This window comes from Rhinopithecus roxellana, chromosome 7, assembly GCF_007565055.1.
Source record: "Rhinopithecus roxellana isolate Shanxi Qingling chromosome 7, ASM756505v1, whole genome shotgun sequence".
Lineage (NCBI taxonomy): Eukaryota > Metazoa > Chordata > Mammalia > Primates > Cercopithecidae > Rhinopithecus > Rhinopithecus roxellana.
Genome location: NC_044555.1, coordinates 27,902,668 through 27,924,788, shown reverse-complemented (window position 1 = coordinate 27,924,788; position 22,121 = coordinate 27,902,668). Strand labels below are relative to the sequence as shown.

Below are 22,121 nucleotides of genomic sequence, written 5' to 3'. Positions count from 1 at the left end.
AATGCCCTTGTACAGAAAGGCCATGAGGAATTAGGGTGGGATAGCTGTTGTCAGCCATGTAAATGCTGATGAGTAAGTAGAGAGCTGGTTTGCAAAAATAAGTAGTGATGAGAATTCATGGGGGCAGGTGAAAAAGAGAGGGGACAGAAAAGAAAGAAAGAATAAGAGAGAGAGAAAAAAGGATGAGATAGCACTAGTACTAGCTCTATTCATTAGCTTTCTAGTCCCCAGTTCTTAATATTTAATTTAATTTTCTTTTTGTAATTTTGTTTTTGGTCAAGAGTGATGGTAGGATGGGAATGAACAGAAAAGGGACTTAATCTTCACTTTTAAGGGTCCCTGAAAAGATCACTGTTGGATACAGGTTTTATTGTAGGTTTGAGTTTTTCTCTTTAATGAATACTTCAAAACAGTGAGAGTTTCAGAGGTTGTTTCTCTAAAGTTAGTTTTGTTATATTGTTTGTTCATTAAGAGGAATAGCATCACTGTGAGACAGAGCTTCCATAGGCCTCAGAAGGCCAAGGCAGATACTTCTTTATTTCAGATGAATAGAGAGGAACAAACTTAAGGCAGGAGGAGGCACTGGGAAACACAGGCTCTGGGTTTTTCCAATCCCTGCTCAGCCACTCTCATCGTGACCACAGATTCATCCCTTCACCTCTCTGGATCTCTGCTCCCTCTGCTACATCCGGTCACAGATATTTTATAATCATAGACCTTAGATTATAAATACAATCATAGATTATAAAATATCGAATGAGGGTCTTATCCAAAAACATCTTCACATAAAACTTTCATCTCACCCTGAAGGAGAAAAAGTGTGCACTGGGTCAAGACTCTATTGCCTAAGATCTGAAACTTAAATTTGCAATAATTTCTAATACTTAATCACATGTACTTTTCTTCCCGATTGTGCAGTAAAGGACGGGAAGTAAAAAGGGGAACATTCTTTATGTTTAAATTAAGTCGGCCAGGCACAGTGGCTTACGCCTGTAATCCCAACACTTTGGGAGGCTGAGGTGGGTGGATCACCTGAGGTCAGGAGATTGAGACCAGCCTGAGCAACAGAGTGAAACCCAGTCTCTACTAAAAATACAAAAATTAGCCGGGTGTGGTTGCGTGTGCCTGTAGCCCCAGCTACTCGGGAGGCTGAGGCAGGAGACTTGCTTGCATCTGGGTGGTGGAGGTTGCAGTGAGCGGAGATCACGCCATTGCACTCCAACCTGGGTGACAGAGCCAGACTCCATTTCAAAAAAAAAAAAAAAAAGTCAAAGGCTCATTTAGGATACAAACTAGACGTGAATAAGTATGGGAAATTTAAATGATAACCAAATTTGAACCTGAAGTGATAAGCATTTGATGTCCTACTGAGATGTCAAAATACTGTTTCTCAGAGAAACTGACTTACCTTTCTTTTCTATTACATAGGCAATGCATGTGTATTGCAGTAAAATTTGATCCAAGTATAGCAAATGTTAATATTTAGCGTATATATTTTTAAATATATTCTGACAAACCCTATGCTATTTGCTTAGAACAGATCTGATTGTTCATATGCAATGCTTATGTCCTCAATGAGGCTATAAACTCCATGGGGAGAACCCCTTTACCATAAATCCACATGCCTCCCACCCCCACAGTTCGGTCACTTTCTTTGGGAAGGGATGGGGGAAAGTTTATAAATGCTTCCTTCAGTAACACCCATGCATGCATGCATTCATTCATTTGACAAACTTTGTATTGAGCACCTAGTATGGACTTGGGCCAGGTGCAGGGGATTCAAAGGTACATCCCTCCCCCCAGTTTTCCTCACCCCTGGTTTTTTTTGTTTGTTTGTTTGTTTTGTTTTGTTTTCTTTGAGACGGAGTCTCGCTCTGTAGCCCAGGCTGGAGTGCAGTGGCATGATCTCAGCTCCCTGCAACTTCCACCTCCTGGGTTCAAGCTATTCTCCTGCCTCAGCCTTCCGAGTAGATGGGACTACAGGCGCCCACCACCACGCCTGGATAATTTTTGTATTTTTAGTAGAGACGGGGTTTCACCATATTGGCCAGGCTGGTCTCGAACTCTTGACCTTGTGATCCGCCCGCCTCGGCCTCCCAAAGTGCTGGGATTACAGGCCTGAGCCACCGTGCCAGGCCCCTAACCTGATTTTTTTTTTTTTTTTTTTTTTTTTTTTTTTGAGACAGAGTCTCCGTCTGTCGCCCAGGCTGGAGTGCAGCGGCGCCATTTTGATTCACTGCAACCTCCACCTCCTGGGTTCAAGCGATTCTCCTGCCTCAGTCTCCCGGAGTAGCTGGGACTACAGGCGCGCGCCACCATGCCCGGCTAATTTTTGTATTTTTGGTAGAGGCGGGGTTTCACCAGATGGGGTGTCACCATGTTGGGCAGGATGGTCTGGGTCTCCTGACCTCGTGATCCTACCGCCTTGGCCTCCCAAAGTACTGGGATTACAGCCGTGAGCCACCTCGCCCGGCCCTACATCCCCTTTATGACATACCTTTTAGGCCAGGTGCGGTGGCTCATGCCTGTAATCCCAGCACTTTGGGAGGCCGAGGCTGGCGGATCACCTGAGATCAGAAGTTCAAGACCACCCTGGACAACATGGTGCAACCCCATCTCTACTAAAAATATAAAAATTAGCCAGGCGTGGTGGCAGGCGCCTGTAGTCCCATCTACTCAGAAGGCTGAGGCAGGAGAATCACTTGAACCAGGGAAGTGGAGGTTGCAGTGAGCCGAGATGGCGCCACTACACTCCAGCCTGGGCGACAAGAGCAAAAACTCCGTTAAAAAAAAAAAAAAAAAAAAAAAGACATACCTTTTTGATCTCAGGAAAGTCACAATTCCAATAGGGAAACAATACACAATTAACTATTTCACCATGTACTTGTGCAATTTTAGAGTCATATGTGAAAGCCTTAAGAAAACACAGAAGCAGCCTGGGTGCGGTGGCTCCTGCCTGTAATCCCAGCACTTTGAGAGGCTGAGGCAGGATGATCGCTTGGGCCCAGGAGTTCAAGACCAGCCTGGGCGACATAGCAAGACCCCATTTCTACAAAAGTTAAAAAAAAAAAAATAGATGGGCATGGTGGTGCTTGCTTACAGTTCCAGCTACTCAGAAGGGAGGCTGAGGCAGGAGGATCGCTTGAGCCCAGGAAGACAAGGTTGCAAGGTTGCAGTGAGTTATGATTGTGTCATCGCAGCCTGAGTGACATAATGAGACCCTGTGAAAGAAAGAAAGAAAGAAAGAAAGAAAGAAAGAAAGAAAGAAAGAAAGAAAGAAAGAAAGAGCACAGAAGAGGATTGGGAGGTTATGGGGTACAATTCTTGAGGGGGTGACCCTGGCCAGGCGATGAGAGGGCGGTAGGAAGGGTGATGAGGGGACAAGAGGATTTAGTAATACAAATTTCAGGGTCTTCTTGTGTCAGCGGGAGTTTCTGTTCCCTCACAACGTTCCTCATACGATAAATCTAATGTTCAACTGGAGACCTCTCCCGCGCCTCGAATTTGCAAATTTATGAATCAGAGGCAAAAAAACCCGAATGCCGAGCCTGGCCTCCCACCAGCCAGAGAGCCCACCAAGTCCCAAGAGGGGCGGGGCCGAGGGCGGGCCGGGTCAGGCTGTGGGCGGGGTTGCCCGTGCTTGCGCCATAGCCGGCCCGCCCCGCCCCTAGGGGCTGTCGCAGGAGCCAGGCGTGGATTGGTGTGTGAGTACGTAGGCCTCTCTTCATAGGCCGCGCAGGATTGCTCGAGAGGCTTTGATTGGCTCAACAGGCGTTAGTGTTCATTGGTTGCGCTGGGTCGTCAGGGCGACGAAAAAGGGGAAGGGGTGCTGGGCCTGGCGGGCAAACTAAGGCTGCGGACTCTTGGGCGGTTCCGCGGGGCGTAGTCCGGAGAGCTGCGGGGCCGGGGTGCCCAGGGTTCACGCCACACTCTAGGAGGTACCTGAGCGAGTGAGCTGGCCAGCGAACTCCGCGGGCTGGGACCATGGGCTGCTTCTTCTCCAAGAGACGGAAGGCTGACAAGGAGTCGCGGCCCGAGAACGAGGAGGAGCGGCCAAAGCAGTACAGCTGGGATCAGCGCGAGAAGGTAATGAAAGTCGTGTAGCCGCTGTCTCAGCCTCCCTGAGCCGCTCCGCCGGGGTCCCTTACGGCCCGGGACCGCTGAGTGGGCCGACCCAACAGCTGCCTCACTCTCTTGAACGCGAATAGCTGAAGTCGGGGTGCAAGACTTTTTTGGGGAGCGGGGGCGTAAAGTACAGCGCTAGAGAGGGCGCCCAGAGGGCTGTGGAGCTCCGGAAGGAGCCTTAGGAGTTTGTTGTCCTGGTAGACAGACTCCCCCGGGAGCTTTCTCTGGCTCCGAACCCTGCCTTGCTCTGACTTCCTGTCGGAGATGATCGATTCGAGAGAGGGAAAGAACCGAGAACGCCCTGAATCTCAAATCACCTCGTTTCACCCACCGGCAGCGTCAAGCGGGGTTTTGTCCAGTCGTCGAGTTACGTATATGGGACTGATTCTCATCTCTTCCGGGGCTTAATGTTCTGTGGCTGTTTTCTCTTTTGTCTGCCCTCCCCGGCATCTCTTTGGTGCCTCATGATATATTTCACTGCTGAATTTTCTCAATTACCAAGTGGACTGTTTAATGTACAGCTTTACTGTTCCTCCTCTTCCAGTTATCCGGAAGAAATAATGAATATCGCATCAGTCTTGGAATGTGTATTAAGACTGTAAGGTGAAAATAAGCGGCATAAACCGGGCAGTATTTTACTGCTGGTTTAAATGAATGAAAACTCCCTTATTTTTATTTTTGTATATAGCCAGAAACCAAAAAACTTTGAAAACCTCCATTAGTCTTACACAAAACACACTCGGTCATACATTTCATAATAGTTCCTCTTTCTACATAGTTCTCCATTTGTGCTTACTGAACTACTTTGATGGACTTATCAATTATTTCTCCCAAACAAAATGAGAGATTTTTCAAATGAGTATTATAAGCAGTTAACTCCTTGCTTACGGCAACATGTCTTTACCCAAGAATACTTTATAATAAGTGTATTAACGTTTTGGAATCACAGACCTTTCTGCGTGATTTCCAAACCCCAGCAGAACGTATTCAGGTAAGCGCTGGTCTCTAAGAGTCAGAGTTAAGAAATTGAAAGCTTTTTGCAGCTTTTCTCAGCCCTGTCTTTCTGCCCCTACTTCTCATACACACCCTTCTTGGGTCACATGGTACATTTATTCTCTCTTAGTCATACTCGATAGTAGCATTTTATAATGTAGGGGAAGAATGTACTATGCTTTCTATTTCACAAGAAGATTGCACCTGCCATTTAAAGTTATTTGATGGGCGATTTTTAAAAGATAACATTTTCCTCAGCCTTTGGATTTCTAACAATGTTCTCTTAGCTTGAACTGTCTGCCATAGAGAAAGTTGTGTATTTCATTTTTATTTTAGTTTTTTCTTTTGAACTCAGGCTAAATCTAAACTAAATCAAATGCCTTTATGTTTTATTTATAGTAGTCTTGGCTGCCTATGACTCATTGTTTCACAATAAATTGTTTTACAGTTAGCGTTTATTAACATAATATTCAGGTTAGTCGGGATTTCTCATGTTAATCCTTCTTTTATATAAGTGTGTGTGTCTTGTGGTTTTTTTTCTTCTTTTGCCTATTGGCTAAGTAAATGCATTGAGAAATACAATATTGGACACCAACGTCTAAGCTTTTTCCCCACAAATGAGTGTGTAGTAAACTTTCAATTATAGAAACTGTTTTGAGCTTACAGAGAACATTTTTTTTTGAGAACACTACTAAGTTCTGTAGTTGCAGAGATGTAAGAGATGTTATTGGATATATAAAATAAGCTCATGCTTCTGAGTGTATAATAAAAGTTAAAATCTTGATCAACTCAGCCAATCAAAATGAGAATTTCTAACCAAATGAGCATTATATTCTGAAAAAAAAAAAAACCCGGTTTTAAAATCTTTTGGACTGTTAAAAGAGAATTACCAGCTTACATTTTGAGACAATGCAGATACCACATTTCCCAACATAGCTTTATCTTTTTGGATTTTTTTTTCTTTTGGAATTACTAGGAATTCTTTCTAAGGTGCCTCATTTATGATAGCTTGTTAAATTTTATACAATTTAAAATATTTTTTTCTAGGGCCAGGCATGGTGACTCATGCCTGTAATCCCAGGACTTTGGGAGGCCGAGGCTGGTGGCTCTCTTGAGCCCAGGAGTTCCAGCCCAGCCTGGGCAATATGGCGAAACCTCATTCCTACTAAAAGTACAAAAATTAGTAGGGCATAGTGGCGCACACCCGTAGTCCCAGCTACTCAGGAGGCTGAGGTGGTAGGATCACCTGAGCCCGAGACTTAGGGGCTGCAGTGAGCCATGATCAGGCCACTGCCCTCCAGCCTGGGCAACAGAGTGAGACCCTGTTTCCAAAAATAAATAAATAAATAAAATATTTTTTCCTAGTTCCTTGCCTCCCATGAGGTTAATTTGGGCTAGTATGCAAATATTCTGTATTAGTCCAATGATACATTTACTGAGCATGGCCTTGCTTGCTCCTAGAAGATTTCAGTTGTACCTTAAAAGGAACAGAATGCAAATACAGCCCAGAGAACATAAATGAGATATGATGCATGCATATTAATAGAAATGGTTTATATTAAAAGTTAAGGCTTCTGGAATGTGGTTATGGATTATAGCATATATAGTTTTAAAGTTATATCAGACAATTACCATTCAACTTGTAAGACTTTTACATGTAAAAACAAAATGGGTTGCCTGAAAATTTTCCTTGCAATTTGGAAAAGGGTATTTACATTTTTCCTTAGGTTGTGTAATCATAGTATCTTTTTTTAATTTTTTCTTTTGGAGACAGAGTCTGGCTCTGTCATCGACCGGGCTGGAATGCAGTGGCACGATCTCAGCTCACTGCAACCTCCGCCTCCTGGGTTCAAGCGATTCTCCAGCCTCAGCCTCCCAAGTAGCTGGAATTACGGGTGCGCACCACCACACCTGGCTAATTTTTGTATATTTTTAGTAGAGACAGAGTTTCACCATGTTGGCGAGGCTAGTCTTGAACTCCTGATCTCAGGTGATCCGCCTGCCTCAGCCTCCCAAAGTACTGGGATTATAGGCGTGACCCACCACTCCCAGCCCAGAGTATCTTTATTGAAGGGCACCCCTTAGGTTTTGGGGTTTGAGTTGTGTAATTGGGTCAGTCTTAGGGGACTGAAGCTGGGAGAAATTCTCAATTAGAAGGAATGTCTGGGGACTAAGCATTGTCATAGCAACTGACATACTGTAGTCAACAGTGTAAGAAGCTCATTTTCTATTGCTGCTGACTTTGAAAAAGAAAAAAGTTTACAATTCTTACACTGATGTGATGAGAAATATTTTTGGATTGTAAGACTTGTGTTTAAATTATTTCAGAAGAAATGTTTTTATCCTTATCTGTATGCTGCCACCCATAGGTAGGCAAATTATTCAGTTTATATGTACTCAAACACCAAGTAAGACTCAAAATTATAAGATTTATCCCTGCCCTGCAAGAGTTTACTGGCTTTCTGGAGTTAAAACAGGAAACATTTAAGTACACATGAGGTGAGGAAGAGTGATACGGAAAAGTAGTTTTCATCTTCCAGTTATTCATGCCCATACTCTTCCTCCTAGATAATAGAAATGAGGATTAACTCTCTAAACAATTATGGCTTAAGTATTAAAACTGCGATTTGAGTAAGGACAACACATGTTGTATCTGTCATATTTGTCTCATATTCAATAGAAATAATACTAAACAAAAATCTTATATCAGAAATTCAAATATCTATTGTGTAACTTTGGGTAAAGCAGCCAACTTGTGCACTTCAGGTTCCTCAGCTATATAGTAGGACAAGGTAAAGGCCTGTCCTGAAGAAGAGGTTTAGAGAGTAATGGTCACCTCTGAGGAAAGAACTTAAACCAGAGGTTGGGCATGACAGAACTGGTTTTAACATAAGGCAGATCATAATTCCCAGAGTTGGTCATCAGTGGAAGGGGTGGCTTTGTTGAGGACCTGATCGCCATGTTAGTCAAAACTGTTGGACAGTTAGGGTGGTAATCTGCTAGAAAGAAGTGTCTGCACTAAGTAGGAGGAGGCTAGATACTGTTTTTAGCCTTCTTTTAAGTATGAAAAGTATTCTAGTTACCCATTGCTGTGTACCAAACCACCCTGAAACTTAATGGTTTAAAATAATGGCAGATATTTTGTTCACAGCTCTTTAATTTGTGTAAGGTTAAGCAGGGTTGACTCTGCTCAATGTGGCATCAACCATGACAGCTTTCAAGATGGCTTGACCACATAGCTGGCTGGCAAGTTGATGCTGGCTTTGGGCTGGGAGCTCAGCTGGGGGCTCTCCACGTATCCCTGGCTTCCTCACAGCGTGATGGCAGGGTTCCAAGGGCAAGCATTCTAAGAGAGACTGGCAGAAGCTGCATGGTTTTTTCTAACTAGCTTCTTAAATGAATTCTTAAGTCACTTAATTTGACTTAATTTGGATGTGGCAGAAGTAATGCTGAGGCAGTCACAAATGCCCACCCAGTTCCAACAGGAGGTGACCTCTTAATGGGAGGAGTGTCAGAGAATTTGCCAGTAGGTTTTAAATCCTCTACATAAAGTTGTTTAAAGGATGTAACTAGTTCTTTATTAATTTTAAAAATAGCTTTTTAGAGATATAATTCATATGCCATACACTTCACCCATTTAAAGTATATAATTCATTCTATCTAACTGTATATATATTGAGATGGAGTCTCGCTCTGTTGCCCAGGCTGGAATGCAGTGGTATGATCTCTGCTCACTGCAACCTCCGCCTCCTGGGTTCAAGTGATTCTCCTGCCTCAGCCTCCTAAGTAGCTGGGATTACAGGCGCCCGCTACCACATGCAGCTAGTTTTTGTATTTTTTAGTAGAGATGGGCTTTCACCATGTTGGCCAGGCTGGTCTCGAACTCCTGGCTGCAGGCAATCTGCCCGCCTCGACCTCCCAAAGTGCTGGGATTACAGGCATGAGCCACCGTGCCTGACTGTGTTTTTGTACTCATTAACCCACCACTCTTCATCCTCTCCTCCCCACTACCCACCACAGCCAACTATTGTAGATAATAATTTATTGTATATTTCAAAATAGCTAGAAGAGAAAATGTGGAATGTTCCCAACACAAAGACATGATAACTGTTTGAGGTAATGGATATCCCAGTTACCCATATTTGATCATTACATTGTTGTATGCTTGTATGAAAATACCATATGTACCCCATAAATGCATACTACTATTATTATATATCCATAAAAATTTAAAATAAATTTAGTTTAAAAATAAAGTATATAATTCAGTATTTTTTAGTAAGTTCACAGGCTTATCACCATGGTCTAATTTTAGAACATTTTCATCCCTGGAAAAAGAAACCCTGTACCCATTAGTAGTCATTGCCCATTCTCGTCTCCCCCAGGCCCTGGAAACCACAAACTTATTTTCTGTCTCTATAGGTGTTCCTATTTTGGACATTTCACTTCAGTGGAGCCACAATATTTAGCCTTTTGTGACTGGCATCTTTCACTTAGCATGTTTTTGAAGTTTGTCCATATTGTAACATGTATCAAGACTTTATTCTATTGTATGGATATACCACATTTTATTTATCTGTTCATCAGCTGATGGACATTTGGGTTGTTTCTAATTTTTGTCTATTATGGATAATGGTGTTATGAACATTTGTATACAAGTTTTTGTCTGGACATGTTTTCATTTCTCTTGTGTACACATCTAGGTTTGGAATTGCTGGGTCATATGGTGACTCTATGTTTAACTTGCCTTTTTTTTTTTTTTTTTTTTTTTTTTTGAGGTGGAGTCTCTCTTTGTTGCCCAGGCTGGAGTGCAGTGGCATGATCTCGGCGCACTGCAAGCTCCGCCTTACCGGTTCACACCATTCTCCTGCCTCAGCCGCCCCAGCACCTGGGACTACAGGCGCACGCCGCCACGCCCGGCTAATTTTTTGTATTTTTAGTAGAGATGGGGTTTCACCATGTTAGCCAGGATGGTCTTGATCTCCTGACCTCGTGATCTGCCTGCCTCGGCCTCCCAAAGTGTTGGGATTACAGGTGTGAGCCACTGCGCCCGGCCTATGTTTAACTTTTTGAGGAACTGCTAAACTGTTTTTTAGAGTGCCTGCACCATTTAAATTTCCACCAGCAATATGTGAGTGTTCAGCTTCTTCACCCATATAAAATTTTGATAAAGGTAAAAAGCATAGAGAGTGAAAAGTATATGGGGCTGGAATTTTAATTTGTATTCTGAACCTAACTACACCTCACTGGTAAAGTAATTTAGCTTTTAGCCCTCAGTTTCCTAAGATCCCTTCCAGTTCTCAAATTCTTTCAGCAGGTCATGAGGGGAAGTAAGCATTGCTAGAAACATTCAGGCAAATCTGGATGAACAAAGGGAATGTGGTAGGATGTAAAAATAGATTCAGATTAGATTAGATGATATGGGGAATCTTTTCAATCCTAAAATTTCATAATTCTATTTTGTTGTTATATATTTCACAACATGGTAAGCTAATATAAATGTAGTACTTCAGTTTCTCGAATCATCAATAGTATATAAGCTCAAGATAGTGGGTAGTTTTTGTATTTTTAATAGAGACGGGGTTTCGCCATGTTGGCCAGGCTGGTCTCGAACTCCTGGTCTCATCTGATCCTCCCACCTCCGCCTCCCAAAGTGCTGGGATTAAAAGCAAGAGCCACTGCACCCAGCCTCAGAATTTTTAGAGAAATAGAAGTTTTAAAAATGAAGCATCAAAAAGGAAAAGGTATCAGAAAGCTGAAATAGCAAGGTTGTGGTTAAGATCATTAGATACATAGGATATGAGTTGAATTTTTCATAGTCCCTTTTATTAAAACAATCATTTAAAAATATTTTTTTGACCCTGGTACTCTACAAAGCTTAGTACATTTTTCCACTTATATAAATTCCAAATAGGCTAAAAGCCTACTGACAATATTGACAGTAGCAATGATGATGTAGGTGTCACTTGGGTTAAGTCATGGGGAAACTCAAACCATAGCGTCACAGAGGCTACCCTTTAGCTTTCATGCCCAGAACACAATTTAATAGCAAAGAGAATGGATCTGTCTTCTGGGAGGTGTGTATATTGACTAAGATCATAAGTTTTATATTATTATTGAGAGAAACAGTGTGTCCTGTTCATTTTCTTACTGTGTTTCAAAGTCATTGAGATTAAGAATTCATATTTCAGCACTATTAGTTCTATAATTATGTGGCACTAATGTTTTCATTTGTGAAATAACCTCTCAGTTACATAGCTATCTAGCCCTGAAGCTGACTTAACAATGTTTAAATTTTAAGTATTTGTTTTAATTGAAGTGTAACTTATATACAGTGAAATTTACCCTTGTTAAGTGTACAGTTCTATGAGTTTTGACAATTAATACAGTTGTGGAGCTATCGCCAATCAAGATATAAAATGGTTCCATTGCCCCCAAAAGTTCTTCCTTTGTATAGTCAGTTTGCTCCTTTGTAGTCAGCCCCACTCTCAGCTCCTGATAAGTTTCTATCCCTTTAGTTTTGTCTTTTTGAAAATGTCATATACATGGAATCATATAATACATAATCTTTTGAGTTGGGCTTCTTTCACTTAGCAGAATGCATTTGAGATTTATCCATGTTGTTGCATGTATCAGGAGTTCCTTTTTTTTTTTTTTTTTTTTGAGATGGAGTCTCACTGTGTCACCCAGACTGGAATGCAGTGGCACAATCTCGGCTCACTGCAACCTCAGCCTCTGGGGCTCAAGTGATCCCCCATCTCAGCCTCCCAAGTAGTGAAGACAACAGGCGAGTGCCACCATACTCAGCTAATTTTTTGTATCTTTTTGATAGAGATGGAGTTTCAGCATGTTGCCCAGGCTGGTCTTGAACTCCTGAGCTCAGGTGATCCACCTGCCTTGGCCTCCCAGTGTGCTGGAATTACAGGCATGAGCCACCATGCCCAGCCAGGGGTTCCTTTTTAATTGCTGAGTAGTATTCCATTGTATGGATATATCACAGTTTGTTTATCCATTCATCAGTTAAAGGACATTTGGGTTGTTTCCAATTTTGGTAATTATGAATAAAGCTACCATAAATATTTGTGTACTGGTTTTTGAGTGAACATAAGTTTTCATTTCACTTGGGTAAATACCCATGAGTGGGATTGCTGATCATATGGAAATTGTTTATTAAACTTTACAAAAAACTGCCAGGTCAGTGGTTCACACCTGTAATCGCAGCACTTTGGGAGGTAAAGGCAGGAGGATCGCTTGAGGCCAGGAGTTCAAGACCAGCCTGGGCAACATAGTGAGACCCCATCTCTGCAAAATGGATAAACATAGCCAGGCATAGTGGCATATGCCTGTAGTCCCAGCTACTTGGGAGGCTGAGACAGAAGGATTGCTTGAGCCCAGGAGTTTGAAGCTGCAGTGAGCTCAGATTGCACCACTGCACTCCAGTGTGGGCAACAGAGCAAGATCCTCTCTCTATTAAAAAAAAAATTAATTAAAAATTTAAAAAATAAACTGTCAAACTATTTTTCAAAGTAGCTATGCCATTTTGCCTACCAGCAGTATATGAGAGATACAGTTGCTCCACATCCTCCTCACATCACTTGCTTGGTATTGTCAGGTTAATTTGTTTTTAAGAGACAGGGTCTGCTCAGTCTCCCAGGTTGGAGTACAGTGGCATGATCATGGCTCATTGCAGCCTGGACCTCCTGGGCTCCAGCAATCTTCCCACTTCAGCCTACCAAGTAGCTCGGACTACACTACATGTGTCTGCCACCACACTCAGCTAATATTTTTATTTTTTGTAGAGACAAGGTCTTGCTATGTTGCTCAGGGTGGTCTGAAACTCCTGGCTTCAAGCGATCTTCCCACCTTGGCCTCCCAAAGTGCTAGCATTATAGCTGTGAACTACTGCACCTTTCCTAGCTTTTAAAAACAATGTTTAGCCATTCTAATATGTGTGTAGTGATGTTTCATTGTAGTTTAACTTGCATTTCCCTAACGACTTGTGTTTCCCTAAATGTTGAGCATTTTTCATGTACTTATTTGCCATCCATATATCTCTGGTAAAGTGTTTATTCAAATCATTTGCCCATTTTTTTTATTGGGTTATTTGTTTTCTTATTATTGAGTTTTTCAGAGCTCTTTATATATCCTGGATACAAGTCCCATGTTATATGTATGTTTTGCAAATACTTTTTTCCCAGTTAATAACTTGTCTTAAGAGTGTCTTTTGGCCGGGCGCGGTGGCTCAAGCCTGTAATCCCAGCACTTTGGGAGGCCGAGATGGGCGGATCACGAGGTCAGGAGATCGAGACCATCCTGGCTAACATGGTGAAACCCCGTCTCTACTAAAAAATACAAAAAACTAGCCGGGCGAGGTGGTGGGCGCCTGTAGTCCCAGCTACCCGGGAGGCTGAGGCAGGAGAATGGCGTGAACCCGGGAGGCGGAGCTTGCAGTGAGCTGAGATCCGGCCACTGCACTCCAGCCCGGGCGACAGAGCGAGACTCCGTCTCAAAAAAAAAAAAAAAAAAGAGTGTCTTTTGAAGAGCAAACATTTTCAATTTGGGTAAAAGTTCAATTTCCACTCACTTTTTCTTTTGTGGATTGTGTTTTTGTTTTCACATCTAGGAATTTTTTTTCTTTTTCTGAGACAGTCTTGTTTCGTCGCCAGGCTGGAGTACAGTGGCGTGATCTCGGCTCACTGCACTATATATATGTACACACACATATATGTATATACACACACATACATATATGTATGTATATACACACATATATGTATACACACACATATATGTATATACACACATATACACATATGTATATACATATATATGTGTATATATACATACACATACATAGTGTGATCTATATAGAGATATATATGTAAAGAGAGATATGCCTGTTTATGAACTCTCTATTCCATTGATTTGTGCATCTAGTAAGCAATTGTTTTTGTCTGAATATGGTTGAATATGAAGAAGCCGCCAAGAGAATGTATTTAGGAGCCAGAACGTCTATGCCTGAGACTAAGATCAAGCACTGACTCACAGTGTATCCTTGGACAAGTTATGTAGTCTCCGTGTGCCTCAGTTTTTTCAAGTATAAAACAGAGATAATTATAATACACAATCCTTATAGGGGTTTTTATGGATTGAGTGAATGATTATAGAGTACTTAGTATGGTGCCTGGTACATTATAGTGCTTCTTATACTCCTGAATCTTTTTACTTCTATTGGGACTGGATTTTCATTGGAATTAACAAATCCCATTATTTTATCTCACATTATCATTATGGGAATTTAACTGTGGAAATGAATTTTAATGAAAAATTTGTATTGCTTCTTAGATAATAAGATGTTCATTTTTGTTTTCTGTTGGGAAAATAATGCTTAACTTGGTTTAATAGATGTAGGACATTAAATTGATATCAGATGAATTACAACTCTTGAAATTTTTCTTTGATTTTTTTTTTTTTTTTTTTTTTTTTTTTTTTTTTTGAGACAGAATTTGGCTCTTGTCTTCCAGGCTGGAGTGCAGTGGTGCGATCTCAGCCCACTGCAACCTCCACCTTCTGGGTTCAAGTGATTCTCCTGCCTCAGCCTCCCAAGTAGCTGGGATTACAGGCGCCCACCACCACGCCCAGCTAATTTTTGTATTTTTAGTAGAGACGGGGTTTCACCATGTTGGCCAGGCTGGTCTCGAACTCCTGACCTCAGGCGATCCACCCACCTCGGCCTCCCAAAGTGCTGGGATTACAGGCGTGAGCCACCATGCCCAACCACTTTCTTTGATTTTTAAAAGCACATTCGTAACCTTTTAAGGATTGTAGTAAGAAATACAGTCTAGGCCACGCATAGTGGCGCACGCCTGTAATTCCAGCACTTTGGGAGGCTGAGGTAGGCGGATCGCTTGAGTCCAGGAGTTCGAGATCAGCCTGGACAACATGGCAAAACCCCATCTCTACAGAAAATACAAAAATAAGTTGTGCGTGGTGGTGTGCATTTGTAGTCCCCACTACTCAGGAGACTGAGGCAGGGAGAATTGCTTGAACGGTGGAGGTCGAGGCTGCAGTGAGTTGTGAGTGGGCCACTGCACTCCAACCTGGGCGACAGAGTGAGACCCTATGTCAGAAAAAAAAATACAGTCTAAACTAAACTCACTTCATAAATGGCTCTTAGGAAAAAATAATTTAAAACATGACCTTTCCGTGTTTGTGACTGTAGACACTTTATTTCAGAACTAGTAACCTGCAAAATTACGATGGATTTCAGTTTCAGTTGTTTATTATTACTTTTTTTTTTTTAAGGGTCAGGGTCTTGCTTTGTCACCCAGGCTGGAGTGCAGTGGCATGACCATGGCTCACTGCAGCCTTGAACTCCTGGGCACAAGCAGTCCTCCTGCCTCAACCTTCTGAGTAGCTAGGACTGCAGGTGCACACCACCATGCCCAGCTAAGGGTTTTTTTTTTTTTTTTCCTCTTCCACCAACTCACTTCAAATAATCTGCTAAGTTTTAAAAAACTTTTTTAGAGCTGGGGGTTGTCACTGTGTTGCCCAGGCCAGTCTCAAACTCCTAGCCTCACTAGGCCACTGGCCCACTCTCAAGTAGCTGGGATTACAGATGTGAGCCACTGTGTCTAGCTCCTGTTACTTTTTGTTTTGAAAACTTTCAGGAATTGTTGAGAAAGTACAGCAACATAAATCTTAAATTTCTCCTTGGAAGGCTGTGCTGACAATCCAAATAATTTTATACTGCAGAACTATTTAGCTATAAAATCTTTAGCTATCAGGTTAATTTCTCCCTATGAGCTAAGAAAACTGGAGTGTCCAGAGAAAATACTTAGGATAGTAAATTACATTTAACTCCTCAGCATTGGCAGCTGTTATGGACTGAATGTTTGTCAAATTCATATCTTGAAGCCCTGCCCCCCTACACATGGCTGTATTTGGAGATGGGACCTCTAAGGAAGTAATTAAGGTTAAGTGAGGTCATAAAGGTAGAGTGCTGATCTGATAGGATTAGTGTCCTTATAAGAAGATTCAGTTAGCTTGCACTTACTCCCTCCCTCTCCTTCACACAGAGGACAGGTCTGGTGATGACATAGCAAGAGGATGGCTTTTGCAGTCTGAGCAGACTAAAACAGGATGCCATAACAAAATACCACAGACTGGTGGCTTAAATAACAGAAGTTTATTTCTCACAGCTCTGGAGCCTGGAAAGTCCAAGATCAAGGTGCCAGCAGATTCAGTGTCTGGTGAGGGCTCTCTTCCTGGCTTACAGACAGCTGCCTTCTTGCTGTGTCCTCACATGGCCTTTCCTCTGTGATTCATCCTTCTGCCTTACCTCCTACAGCCATTGAATTATCAGTCTGCTGATTCTCTTTCTTCAGTATTTCTCAAATTCATCCCATCATCTTCTTCCCTACTAACTACAGCTCTGGTTCCAGCCCTTTCTGTACGACTACAATAATCTCTGAGATCAATCCATGTTCCACATGTCCTTATCTCATCAGAGTAATTATTCTGACATGTAAATTTTGCTTATTTAAATCTTTCTCTGGTTCCCTCTTGTCTGTGGATAACTTCTAAGCTTTATAATCCAGTTTCTGCCTACCTCTGTAGCTTCATCTACTAGCATTCTGATAGCATGTGTAACACCAAACTACTTTGTTTTCCTCCCACTCCCTGAAGAATTTTACTTTGTTCCTTCTGTTACTTTTACCTGGCATGGGAAGGGAGGGTCCTTTATTCCTATCCCTTTTACCTAACGAGCTCTAGCTTATCCATTCTCACGTTTTGCAGAACTTCTACCCCACTTCTCTTCCCCGCCCCAGAGGTCCCTTCTCTGTCCCCTCCAGAATATTCTCAGCATCTCTCATTACATGGTCAAGTTGTTTTTAGTTTAGTTTAGGTGAATGTTTACTTCTTTTATGGAAAGAGCTGGTCATATTCATTTTAGTGCCTAAAACAATGTCTGGCTCATACTGGGTATTCAAATATTTGTAGAGTGACTGAACATCCAGAAAGTTAAGGTAACATTTTCAAGATCAGGTTGATTATAGGGGACAAAATTGAGACTGGAAAATGAGTACCTCTTTTATTGCCTCATACTGCAGACCAGTACTCCTCCTAGTACAGCATGTAAAACTGGCTAAGTACAATACCTATTGTGCAATTACTAAGTCAATTTAAGCTCGTTTGCTAATTATTAAGATGATTAAATTTTGCTTTGTAAATCAAATTTTTACATATTGTATATATGGGAGCTTATGGTGCATGAATAGTTTTGCATGAAATTTATATAGTCACAAACAGTTATAACAGTTGAAGTAGATAAGAAAGTCACATGGAATAAACAAAAATAGGCTTTTAGTGACCATATTTTGATAGGTCAGTTAAAATAAAAAAATTAATGTGACATTTTCCAGGCATACTGTTTAAAAGATTATGTGGGCTGGGCTCGGTGGCTCACGCCTGTAATCCCAGCACTTTGGGAGGCTGAGGCGGGCAGATCACCCAAGGTCAGGAGTTTAAGACCAGACCAGCTAACATGGTGAAACCCCATCTCTACTAAAAATACAAAATTAGCTGGGCATGGTCGCACATGCCTGTAATCCCAGCTACTCAGGAGGCTGAGGCAGGAGAATCGCTTGAATCCAGGAGGTGGAGGTTGCAGTGAGCCAAGATCGCGCCATTGCACTCCAGCCTGGGTGACAAGAGTAAAACTCCATCTCAAAAAAAAAAAAAAAAAAAAGAAAAATGCCGGGCATGGTGGCTCATGCCTGTAATCCCAGCACTTTGGGAGGCCGAGGCAGGTGGCTCACAAGGTCAGGAGATCGAGACCATCCTGGCTAACATGGTGAAACCCAATCCCTACTAAAAATACAAAAACAGGGGCCAGGCGCAGTGGCTCACGCCTATAATCCTAGCATTTTGGGAGGCTGAGGCGGGCGGATCTCGAGGTCAGGAGATTGAGAGCATCCTGGCTAACATGGTGAAACCCGGTCTCTACTAAAAAATACAAAAAATGAGCCGGGCGTGGTGGCGGGTGCCTGTAGTCCCAGCTACTTGGGAGACTGAGACAGGAGAGAGCCGAGTTCGCGCCACTGTACTCCAGCCTGGGCAACAGGGCGAGACTCCGTCTCAGACAAGAAAAAAAAAAAAAATATATATATATATATACATATATATATATATATATATATATGAACAAAATTAGCCAGGCATGGTGGCAGGCGCCTGTGGTCCCAGCTACTCAGGAGGCTGAGGCTGGAGAATGGCGTGAACCTGGGAGGTGGAGCTTGTGGTGAGCCAAGATTGCGCCATTGCATTCCAGCCTGGGCGACAGAGCGAGACTCTGTTTCAAAAAAATAAAATAAATAAATAAAACTAAAAATAAAAATAAAGGAAGGAAGGAAAGAAAGAAAGAAAAGATTGAGCTATAGTTTGGAAGATCTAAGGATAGAAATGGCCAAGAAAGAAAGAAAGAAAAGATTGAGCTACAGTTTGGAAGATCTAAGGATAGAAATGGCCAAATTTGAAAAATTGCATTGTAGCTTAATAAATGCTTGAATCGAATTTGCTTGCATTTACATATTGTGATTCTTGTGCCTTCAGGTTCTTCTGTTTTCTGTAGCATATTGCAGAAATCAGTTGGGGTTTAGAAACTGAGACCCATACATTGATTTGAAAAAGGATAGAGAAATATATTTCAGTCTGGGTACATTCCCATTTTCAGAATTTTATTTTATTATTATTATTATTATTTTTTTTTTTTTGAGAGAGAGAAAGTCTCACTCTGTCCCCCAGGCTGGAGTGCAGTGGTGCGATCTCGGCTCACTGCAGCCTCCACCTCCAAGGCTCAAGCTATTCTTGTGCCTCAGCCTCCCAAGTAGCTGGGATTACAGACGTGTGCCACCACGCCTGGGTAATTTTTGTATTTTTAATAGAGACGGGGTTTCGCCATGTTGGCCAGGCTGGTCTCGAACTCCTGGTCTCATCTGATCCTCCCACCTCCGCCTCCCAAAGTGCTGGGATTAAAAGCAAGAGCCACTGCACCCAGCCTCAGAATTTTTCAGAGAAGTAGAAGTTTTAAAAATGAAGCATCAAAAAAGAAAAAGTATCAGAAAGCTGAAATAGCAAGGTTGTGGTTAAGATCATTAGATACATAGGATATGAGTTGAATTTTTCATAGTCCCTTTTATTAAAACAATCATTTAAAAATATTTTTTTGACCCTGGTACTCTACAAAGCTTAGTACATTTTTCACTTATATAAATTCCAAATAGGCTAAAAGCCTACTGACAATATTGACAGTAGCAATGATGATGTAGGTGTCACTTGGGTTAAGTCATGGGGAAACTCAAACCATAGCGTTACAGAGGCTACCCTTTAGCTTTCATGCCCAGAACACAATTTAATAGCAAAAATAGTGGATCTGTCTTCTGGGAGGTGTGTATATTGACTAAGATCATAAGTTTTATATTATTATTGAGAGAAACAATTTGTCCTGTTCATTTTCTTATTGTGTTTCAAAGTCCTTGAGATTTAAGAATTTCTATTTCAGCACTAAGAACTGTGCCTGGCAGCCAATAGGCATTTAGCTGATATTTGTTGAATAATGTTAATAATACTCAAGGTCTGTGTTTTGTTCCTGCAGGTTGATCCAAAAGACTACATGTTCAGTGGACTGAAGGATGAAACAGTAGGTCGCTTACCTGGGACAGTAGCAGGTCAACAGTTTCTCATTCAAGACTGTGAGAACTGTAACATCTATATTTTTGATCACTCTGCTACAATTACCATTGATGACTGTACTAACTGCATAATTTTTCTGGGACCCGTGAAAGGCAGCGTGTTTTTCCGGAATTGCAGAGATTGCAAGTGCACATTAGCCTGCCAACAATTTCGTGTGCGAGATTGTAGAAAGCTGGAAGTCTTTTTGTGTTGTGCCACTCAACCCATCATTGAGTCTTCCTCAAATATCAAATTTGGCTGTTTTCAATGGTACTATCCTGAATTAGCTTTCCAGTTCAAAGATGCAGGGCTAAGTATCTTCAACAATACATGGAGTAACATTCATGACTTTACACCTGTGTCAGGAGAACTCAACTGGAGCCTTCTTCCAGAAGAAGCTGTGATTCAGGACTATGTTCCTATACCTACTACTGAAGAGCTCAAAGCTGTTCGTGTTTCCACAGAAGCCAATAGAAGCATTGTTCCAATATCCCGGGGTCAGAGACAGAAGAGCAGCGATGAATCATGCTTAGTGGTTTTATTTGCTGGTGATTATACTATTGCAAATGCCAGGAAGCTAATTGATGAGGTAAGGACAAAGAGAAGAGAAATAGTCATACACCTAGATTTAAAAATGGACCACTATGGAGTACTTCCATTCTTTTCAAATTGGCTATTGGAAATACAGGCAACCCTCAAGTTGTAATCCTTTGCCACCACCCCCTCCCCCAATAGATTTGTCTGTAAGTAGATTTCTGAGGCCTCAAAATACTTTCTCAAAGAAACTTTAAAAATATATATAATTCACTTCAGTAAGCATTAAGCATTTGTTTGTAAGTAGATTGCGTGGGCTTCAAAATACTTTCCCAAAGAAACTTTAAAAAAAAAATAATTCAATTCAGTAAGCATTAAGCACCTATTATGTGCTAGTTACTGTTATATTTCACTGATGATAGGATGTCTATTTGTTTTCCATGGTTTTGCTTATCTGGAATGCATCTTATAATTGATAGCAACTCAGAAATGATGAACTACAGTATATGCTGGAGATGAAGATACAGAGACAAAATTCTCTGCCCTTAGAGTTTTCATTATACTAGATGATTTCCAGAGAAGCTCACAAAAGTAGTACTGCTTAGTAAAGCATGACATTTTATAATTATTTAGTGGGGAAATTTCTTTGGAGTTCTAATTGGTTAGGGGGTAAGAAAATGCAATTTGTGTGTGTGTGTGTGTGTGTGTGTGTGTGTGTGTGTGTGTGTGACGGGGTCTCGCTCTGTCACCAGGCTGGAGTGCAGTAGTGCGATCTCGGCTCACTGCAACCTCTGCCTCCTGAGTTCAAGCAGTTCTCCTGCCTCAGCCTCCCAAGTAGCTGGGACTACAGGTGTGCGCCACCACGCCCAGCTAATTTTTTTTGTATTGTTAGTAGAGACAGGGTTTCACCATGTTGGCCAGGATGATCTCGATTTCTCGACCTCGTGATCTGCCTGCCTCAGCCTCCCAAAGTGCTGGGATTACAGGCATGAGCCACCATGCTCAGCCAAAAATACATTTAGGAATACAACTTTTGGACCCTGTTGTGACTGTGACAGCAACCTCCACATTATGTTCCTTATTTTCCTTTATTGCCATAGAAGGGAGCTTGATGCAGAAGAGTGAGATGGAAGCTAGGTTGGCAAAACTCATAGGCTTATGAACAGTGGGTCTTGGTGAGCTCATGAGTAGAGAAGGGTTTTTGGGGTTGCAGCTTCTGCTTGAAAAATAATTGGAGATACAGAGGTTAGGGGCTCCAGAAACAGCAGTTCCTTAGTTGGTGGGTGCTCCAGTGGGAAGACAGCAGTAGGATGTACTGATTATGCATTAATCAGGTACCTTCAGGAGGACTCTGTTTGAATTTAAAAACCAAACTTACAGAAATGGAGAAGTGAATGGAAAACTCATCAAGTCTTTTTTTTTTTTAAGACGGAGTCTCACTTTGTCTCCCAGACTGGAGTATAGTGGCGCCATCTCAGCTCACTGCAACCTCTGCCTCCTGGGTTTAAGCGATTCTCCTGCCTCAGCCTCCCAAGTAGCTGGGATTACAGATGCTCGCCACCATGCCTGCTAATTTTTGTATTTTTAGTAGAGACAGGGTTTTGCCATGTTGGTTAGGCTGGTCTCTAATTCCTGACCTCAAGCAATCTACTCACCTCGGCCTCCCAAAGTGCTGGGATTATAGGCAAGAGCCACCATGCTCGGCTGGAAAACTCATCAAGTCTCTTTTTGAATGG

General features: G+C 41.9%; 1 protein-coding gene across 1 annotated transcript in view; it reads left to right on the top strand.

The window, feature by feature from the left end:
• The first annotated feature begins 3,795 nt into the window (after positions 1-3,795).
• The window catches only part of RP2 (RP2 activator of ARL3 GTPase), a 44,569-nt gene continuing 26,243 nt past the window's right edge, over positions 3,796-22,121 (top strand). The window contains exons 1-2 of the mRNA XM_010376466.2: positions 3,796-4,086; positions 19,775-20,440. Coding sequence (XP_010374768.1) covers positions 3,985-4,086; positions 19,775-20,440 — 768 coding nt within the window. The 5' untranslated portion in view covers positions 3,796-3,984. The remainder of the gene's footprint in view (positions 4,087-19,774; positions 20,441-22,121) is intronic.